At 34.2% G+C, this 8,966-nt stretch overlaps 1 protein-coding gene across 1 annotated transcript; it reads left to right on the top strand.

The window, feature by feature from the left end:
• The first annotated feature begins 1,433 nt into the window (after window positions 1–1,433).
• LOC133285901 (rhodanese-like domain-containing protein 7) lies at window positions 1,434–5,324 on the top strand. The gene is made up of 5 exons (XM_061483220.1): window positions 1,434–1,802; window positions 2,349–2,600; window positions 2,744–2,842; window positions 3,429–3,722; window positions 4,676–5,324. Exons 1-5 carry the CDS (start codon window positions 1,449–1,451, stop codon window positions 5,051–5,053), a joined length of 1,377 nt encoding a protein of 458 aa, XP_061339204.1. The 5' UTR covers window positions 1,434–1,448; the 3' UTR covers window positions 5,054–5,324.
• The last annotated feature ends 3,642 nt before the right edge of the window (window positions 5,325–8,966 follow it).

Below are 8,966 nucleotides of genomic sequence, written 5' to 3'. Positions count from 1 at the left end.
GCAGCAGCCACCAGCTCCAAACTCACGTAGAGAATGTAATATGGCCTAGGGTTTAGTGCCCACTAAGGCTTATATAGTGGTTTAACAATTAAACACACGGTATTAACTTTAATTGCTACGCTTAGCATTTTAATCCCAAACTTTGGATTATGAAACTACATAATTTTCTAAGATTTATAATATTTTTCTTATAATTTTCTGAGCACTTTACCGGTACGCGCTTTTCCAAGCCAGTATCGATTTCTAGTACCAGTTCTCATTATCTGGACTTGAAAATCGTTTTACAAGTCCTACATATTATTCTAGTAATTATCATGCACTTACATTAATTTTTCGGGATACTTTTTCGGTACGCGCTTATACCGACTAGCAGAACCGGTATCTGCACTTTTCTTCCGAAAAGCGACTTTCAGCATTATTACTCACTTACTATAATTATTAAAGTCTCATAATAATTATTAGAGTCAATTATGGAATCATTTCCTAATTTTGCATAATTAATTAATTAAATACCTTAATTAACGGTGCAGGTTCTTACAATGTTGATCAAACGGTTATATTTATTTCTATCTTTGTATGGTCATGGTTTTTTAAATTTAATACTTTATATTTATTTTCACCTTTGTATGGTTATGATTTCCCATATTTAATTTAGGATTAAATATGGGAAATCATAACCATACAAAAGGTGAAAATAAATATAACAGTTGGATCAACATAATCGATCTAACGGTGAGATTGATTGGTAGTCACTTGGTAGTAACACAACTTGGTTGTCACAATATCTTTCCCCTTATAAAAAGATAGTTTTTTATTATAAATTTTTTTCTCAAAGTCTGTTTAACGTAACTTATGCTTATAAATAATTTCTAACTTAAAAAAAAGAGAGATGCAAAGAGACACTAAATGATCTCAAATGTCGCTACTAAGGAAGAAAACAAGCAGATGTTATTAATCAGTAACAAAAAAAATGCGTGCAGATGAAAGGCAACTTGTAACACACAAATTACAATCACAAATTCCAAAATAGGGCATATTTGAGAGTAAACCTTGAGTATTCCTAGTTACTTTAAATGAGTAATTATAAACATTTAAATATAGATAAAGAGGTAAAATATGTGTCATTTTAAAGGAGGCAAAATTGTGTCATTTTAAGTAATGACAGAAAGAGATAGATAAAAGGGAAGAGATAGTGAATAGAAAAAATAAAGGTATAAATCTCATCTTTTTATGAGAATAAAGTAAAATGATACAAATTATATCAGAACAAAATTTTTTCACTTGATGAATGTGTAAAATAAATACAATTACATAAGAACCATATTGGCACATTCACCAAAACCGACTTGGGCCTGGCCCGCAAAACCCAGGTCCCATAATTGGGTTGAAAAGGCTTAGTGGGTTCAATACAAGAAAAAGAAATGGAGCCACATCCAAACGCAGCCTCCATGCTGAGAAGCAGCAGGAGTGTTATACCTCCTCCTCTGCCACTGCTGTCCCTGAGTACGAGGATGCTGTCGCCGCCGTCGTCTTCCGCCACCTCCGAAACCACACAACCCTCTTCTCGAAACCCCAAATCCTCATTCCACCACCTTCCACTCTTCTCCAACTGTCACACTCTTCAAAGCATGACGCTTTCCAAGTGCTTCTCCCACTCTGAGCCCACAAACCCCATCCCCATCTCGGGCATGCCCGAATCCGATGGCCTTCACTCTCTTGTTGTGGTTTCCTTCTACAAGTTCGCTGATTTCCCTGACCATGCCCACATGCGAAAGCCCTTGAAGCAACTCTGTCAACAACTGGTACTCTCACTCATTCTTTGCTTTCTCTATTCGATGAAAAATATATTAGTCATGATCTTCTTTTCAAATTCAATACTTTTCTAAACATGTGCTTATTCACATAATCACATTTAAGAGATTAGAAAGTATCATAATTCATATTGCATATGTGCTTGGAACTAATGCATTCATTCTTCACTTTAGCCAGTTGGTTCTTGTGCTTGGAACAAGTGTTTTGATATATACCTTTTTCTACATAAAAGGGTATCCTTGGTACAACGGTTAGTTAATTAGTCAGGGTTACAGGTTGGATTAGACCTACACAATGGGTTTGACCCTTGGGTGACAGATACCTTTTCTGCACTTTTTTTACTCTCTTTTTTGTTGTTGTTGTTGTTGTTGTATAGAGAGGGTTATGGTTGTTTACATTATGAACTGCAATCTTTACTTTCATCATAGATGAGATGTGTAGAGTATAGTCTATAGAGTACATTAAGAACTGATTTCATCTGCCTATGACTGCATGCTGTGGTTGTTCTTGCGTCTCACTGGTCTGATGCTACTCAGCGTGTTTCAGGTGGTATTATTCTTGCGCCTGAAGGAATCAATGGCAGCATATGTGGCACTAGGGAGTCGGTGGAGACAGTTCTTGCATTTGTACAGAGCGATGATCGTCTTAAGGGGCTAAGACAAGTGGAATCGCCTGTCAGTCCTGAGGAGGAAGCCATCCATCATGGACACAGTGCCAGTTCTCCTCTTGCTGCAGGGGAAGATGCGCCCTTCCGATGGGATCATGTGAGGGTCAAGTTGAAGAAAGAGGTAGCGTTTGCAATGCCAAAAGACTGTACTACATTGATAAATTAAATATGGATATATATCCAAATAACTTAATAGGTTGAACTTTTGGGGCATTTTGCTGCCTTGGTTCTTATGATTTTTTTTTTTTTGTTACATGTTGGCAGATTGTCACTCTCGGAATGCCTACTGTGTCACCCGTTGAAAGGGTTGGAAAGTATGTCGGCCCAAAAGATTGGAATGCTTTGATTAGTGATCCAGATACAGTGAGTAGCTAAATTCCTGTTATTATTGTTCTCCAATCTTCATTATGAGGCTCTGTCTTTTATGCGATCTTGTAAGCTGCTGGGACTTCATATTATTGAACATGTATAACTTAAATTGTTTGGATTCTTGGAAATGTTGAATATTTAAGCTGCTCCAAGTCTGTGCATTCTAATCTGTTTGTCTTCCGTTACTGGAGACAAATGTACAATGCAGCTTTAGACCATGGCTTTTCTAGCTAAAAAGGGGATAAACTCTTGTAATATCCCAAAAACTTAAAACTTTTGTATTTCTGATTATCTATTCACCATTTATTTATTTATTTTAGAAAAGATATGCAGAGAATTTGTAGAATTTTTACTTTTACCAAGTTGTAATTTCTGATTATCACTGATATATGTAAGGATTGCAAATTGTTTATGTCCTGTGCGGTTGAATAAAAATTTAGATAATTCATTTCATAAGCACATGATCGAGAAGTGCAGTAGATAATTTCACATTTTGCTAGTTGGGAGGGTGGAGACATGGTACTGGTATTGTGTACCTGAAATGCAAAATTTTCATTGTTATTAACATCTTCATGTGCAGGTGGTAATTGATGTGCGAAATAACTATGAAACCAGAATAGGAAAGTTTAAGGGAGCAGTTGATCCTTGTACTATGTCATTTCGTGAATTCCCATCTTGGGCGGAGGAACATTTCCAGCTTACCAGAAAAGATGGTGAGCAACCAAAAGTTGAGGTAAACAATTCAGTCCAAAGTGCTGAAAAAGAGAGAGAGAATCCAAAGCAACATATGCCACAACGTGTTGCAATGTATTGCACTGGAGGTATTCGATGTGAGAAAGCATCAAGTCTACTTCTCAGCAAAGGATTCAAAGAGGTGATTCTCCCCTTAAATTTTATTTTGTTTGGCACAAACAAAAATTTCTTTGAGAAAATCATTTGACTTTTTCTTCTTTTTATCAAAGAGAAAAGACATTATTATTTTTTACTAATTCTTGGTCATGATATGTTAATATCCCAACGACATTTCTGGTTTGGAACTTGATGCCAATACCAAGACCTATCTAAATGAAAGAATCCTTTTTTTTATTTATCTTAGAAGTCTTGTCAGATGTACTGATAATACTAATAAATTTTAGTCCCTTTCATATACTAAGTAAGCTTGTGCAGTTCCAGAGAATATTGGGACAGAAGCAATTTGGCAGTTCTTAGAATTATGGCCAAAACAAAATCTGTTTTCTAACAATACATTATTTTAATAATAAAACCACTTTAAATAATTTTGACCCACCCATATATGTTTCTGGTATTGCCTCTTATATCATTTGTACTTAAGACTAAAAAAAAATTGCTTAAAGAAGGGGTAAGTGCCTCCCATGTATCCTCTCTAGTCTCCTGGCCCATTATTTTCTTGGCACGATAAGGCATTATGATGAGGTTGTGTGTAAAGCTGAGACTGTCATGAGGTACCGGAGCTTATCAAAGATTCGAACTCCAGATTTCATGAATACAAAGCTTTGACCCCGGACATTAGATCCTTAGTAGGGGAATCTCTCTGCTGACATTCTTCAGAAATTGGGTTCAAGACTGAGTGAGGCTTTGGTCACATGAAAGCAACCATAGTGTTATATTCCTAGGTGTTAGTTTGTTTTGCTGTTTGCTAGTCTTCTGTAAACCACTGTTTTTTTTTGTTTTTTTAATGTGCTATTTGATAAACAAGTTAATAGTAATATTTCAGCTGGCATGAATATATAAGTGCTAGTTGCAGCTAACAGTTTTTTTCTGGCATTTGATACGATTTTGTCACGTTTCTCTTTTAAAATTTCCCAGGTTTATCACCTGGAAGGTGGGATTCTGAAATATCTTGAGGAGGTTCCAGAGACACAGAGCCTGTGGGAGGGAGAGTGCTTTGTTTTTGACAAGCGAGTCTCTGTGGAGCATGGTTTGGTGCAAGGAAATTTCAAGCTCTGCTATGGTTGTAAGCAGCCTGTGAGTGATGCTGACATGCAAGCCCCAGAATATGAATATGGAGTCTCTTGTCCTCACTGTTTTTCACTGAAATCAGATGAAGAGAAAGAGAGAGCTCGTGCTCGACAAAGACAATTTGAGAGATGGGGAATCATAGGTGGTCCTGATAAGGGTCGCAGGTCAACATGTGACCCAGATAGTGCTAGCCTGAAACCAATCAAGCTTTCACATTCTGTTTAACTAGCCAGACAAGGAAAAATGACAAATATCTTTCATATCTGTTTCCAACAAATGTTTGGCCTTCTCTTACTCTTGCTCCCCTCATAAAATGTGTTCAGAGTGCATGAAACTATAGATATTCCTTTAACTTTTATGATTTCTTGTCATAGGAACCATGTGGTGTCTCTACTGTCTAGTCTCCTGAGAAAGTTCATCCCTTGCTGACATTCCATGAGTTTTGTAGCCAATTTGTCCAATCCAAGCTCCTCATTTTGTTAAACAGACTCGGTATGAATGAAAATAGTTATCTATCAGAATTTCGCTCTTTTCTTAAGGTTATTAAGCTAATCCTTAATGTAAAATTTCTGTTCATTATTTATAGTTATTTTGGTATATCTCTAGATAGAAAATTTATATATAAAAAAATCATTTCCTAATTTCTCACCTCTGCTTTTAAAGGACATAGTAAACTTATTCCTCATGCAAAAATTATATCCTTTTAAAATTTAGATTGTATGCCTTGATGATTTAATGCCATATAAAAAAAATTGTATTGAAAATTAATCATTTTCATCCGGTGTGAAATATAGTGCTTTGGGATGGCATTAGTGCACATGGGAAAGAAAAGATATTAAATTATTTTAGAATTTGTTTTATGGGAAATATTATTCTACTTTTATAGGAGATAACTATCTTATCTTATAAAGAGAAGATAGATGAGTTCTATCATTACAAGAAAGGAAAAAAATAAAGGGGAATGTGAATTGAATTGAGAAAGCATGAGAGAAGTTATTTACCATAAAAGGATAATAATAAAAAGGGTAATACTTTTTTATATTAAATAGGAGAGAGAAAAAGGTTGAAGGTGAGAGAAAAAAATTCATGTAGAATCCATTTAAAAAATGTAAATCTAGAAGTATAAAAGTATGACACGAAAGAGCTCAGTTGGTTCCTTGGCGCTGAGTTAGTGGGGTTGGACATTTGTTCGATTCTCGCTGAATGCATTCTTGGGGAGGGGCTGAACCTTTAACCATCACTGACCCCCGCACTCCGGATTAGTCCCACAGCCGGCACAAAGAGTCGAAGCTTGTGGGGATACCGGAAGGAGCCAACTCACCTCAAAGAGGTAATTAGGGTTGGATAACTCCAAAAAAAAAAAAAAAAAGCGCTCTCAAGAAAGTCCATTTGCATGGCTATCGATGTCATTGCATCTTAGATGTGATTCGAGTAATCTTCTTCCAAAATTATTAAAACTAGCACAAAAATATAAGGACACCTTCAAAGTTAAAATAAAATAAAAAAATCCAAAAGAAAAAACAATTCAAATTCTTCAAACTAAAGGTTATATATTCAAAATGGACAAAAATCCAACATTAAAAAATATGAACTGATAAAGGAAAAATATTCTCGAATACATCTAATATCGACGTTTGCTACACTAGAGAGATGATGTTATTGATAAGGATTATTTCGCAAGGTCAGTTTTGTAAGATTTATTCTATTAACAAATCCACCCATAACATCACTTAAGACATCTTCATACTTGTATCTATAATGTTCGTATCTAACATCACCATATAAGTAACAATGCTAGACTAATTGAACTGACCAATACCTTTATCTTGGTGACACTAGATTAAGAAATAAATTTAGTGAATAATCAAATATTTTATTGTTGATCTCAATGGCTCCGCCATTTGTTGTTTAGGTGGTACTTTGATACCAACTAATTTTTAAAAATAGTATAAATTTTCTTTAAAAATTATGGTATAATCTTAACATTGGTTGAGTTTTTAAAAATAATATAACCTTGACACTGACTGAATTTTACAAGGTTGAATTTTTTGACACCAACTAAATTTTACTTCCACTGATTGATCTTCAATATATACCTTAATTATTTCAATAATCTTTATTCGTATAATAATGATAATAAGAAAGAGAAATTATACATTAGATAAAAAAATATTGTCTAATAGTATATCTGACTTTTAAATTGCCTCTAAGAGGCTTATAGTAAACATATATGACAACCCATCGTTGGAAGATTGGTGAGTACAGCGAATCTCATGAAGCTGTTGTCATTTGTTGCTAATTGGCACCCTTAATTAGTGAAGGAAGCTAAGTGTGATCGTATGGTTCCATTAACAGCCGTGCCAAAAAATTTCTTAGAAATATTACATGTAAAAATTTATTAGGCTAAAATGTTCTAGTCACTTAGTTTTAAGGTTCTTTTTTCTTCACATATTTTCGTTGTAAAACTTTTAATTTATTTAATTTTATCCAATGTTAAATTTCACCCTTCTCTAAATTTTAGTTTGCTTTTTCACTTGGTCCCCTTATAGCCTAGCTGCCACCCAATAAAAATATATATAACTTGGTTTCTCAATGTTTATTAAGCAAGAAGACAAAAGAGACGGGTACATGTTACACGGTAATGTTAATGTAGCACAACATCCACATGCATCATATGATATATAACTGATCATTATTTGTTTATTTAAAGCACAAGTACGGAATCAAAGTCATATCTAAGTTACTTCCTTTGATGGTGGAGACTGTTGAGGAGGAAAAACATCATTGTTAAGTTCCTTGAGAGCTTGGAACACTCTCGAGCTTCTATCAAATATTTGAGCCCTTCGGTTGTAATCTGTAGGCTCTTTTCCAACATCTTCACCCATTATTGCTTCACTTTCCAAACACTCCAATAGCTCCATAACCCCCTTTCTTTCTCCACATTTGTGTCTAAACCTTGTCATTCCACTCCTACCCTTTTCCTCATGATCTTCTTGTGATTTCATCTCAGCTTCTAGTTCTCTCTCCAACTCTGTCACCAAACCCCAACTTGCACATCCCACCACAAACCCATTATTATTATTATCCTTTTGCCAAGTAATGGTGACCTTGAATCTCGAATCTGTCACCTTTGCAAACAATGGCACTGTGACATTACTAAGGCTTTGTTGACATGGAATTAGAGGATGGTAATGGTTGGCGTTGCTCAAAGAAAGAGACGAGACAGAGCAAGACATATGCATGTCTGGATGATTGTGTTGTGTTTAAGATATTCTTAGGAGTGTGTGGATCCGTCGATATATATATATATATATATATATATATATATATACGTATACGAGGTTTAAAGCAGAGGGATGGTAACCCCACCAGTGCACGTGTCAGTACAATGCTCGAGATATATATATATACACGTGTTGTCTTTCTAACACGGTGACAGAGTGTTCGAGATCATTATGATTAGAGTATGTCCTCCACATGGCAATTGGCAACAAGTGCAGAGGGTCACGTGTAGAAAATAGAGTGATAGCACGTATATAGTTGTTGTAAAAAGGTTGTCTTCTTAATGTATTTGATATTTCTCGTACATAACGTATGTATACACATAAAAATATGTTAGATTTATATGAAATTATATGAAGAAAAAAAATAAAAATAAAAATAAAAATTTTATATTTTTATCTACGTGTAAGAGATTTTGAACCCCTTCTTACTTTGTCTGCCAAAAGTTAATACAAATGGTTTCTAACCCATCCAAAATAAACGTTTTTAGGGAGATTGATTTTAAAATAAGCAAGATATGTCTAATTTTAAGACTTTAAGTAAATTAAAATTATGATACATTTTAAAATAAATTTATTCTAAAAACAATTTTAATAATTATTTTTTATTAAATAAAAAGAATGAATTTGTATGAGTACTTAAATTATTTAAATAAATAAATAATATATTATAATCAATAATATATGAATAAGTAAATAAATAAATTTGACAATTAGTTAATTACGTGCAATCTAATAAAAGATAGGACTGTTTTAGGTTTCATGTCTGTGTCAATGGCTTAAAGAGAGAGAGAGAGATACATCGGGTTAATATATAGAAAAAAACTACTCATACTATATGTGATAAATTTCTTTGT

The sequence above is a fragment of the Gastrolobium bilobum genome, unplaced genomic scaffold, assembly GCF_033153095.1.
Source record: "Gastrolobium bilobum isolate Gb01-03AN ecotype WA unplaced genomic scaffold, APGP_CSIRO_Gbil_v1 utg1530, whole genome shotgun sequence".
Taxonomy (NCBI): domain Eukaryota; kingdom Viridiplantae; phylum Streptophyta; class Magnoliopsida; order Fabales; family Fabaceae; genus Gastrolobium; species Gastrolobium bilobum.
This window is presented reverse-complemented; position numbering and strand designations above follow the sequence as displayed.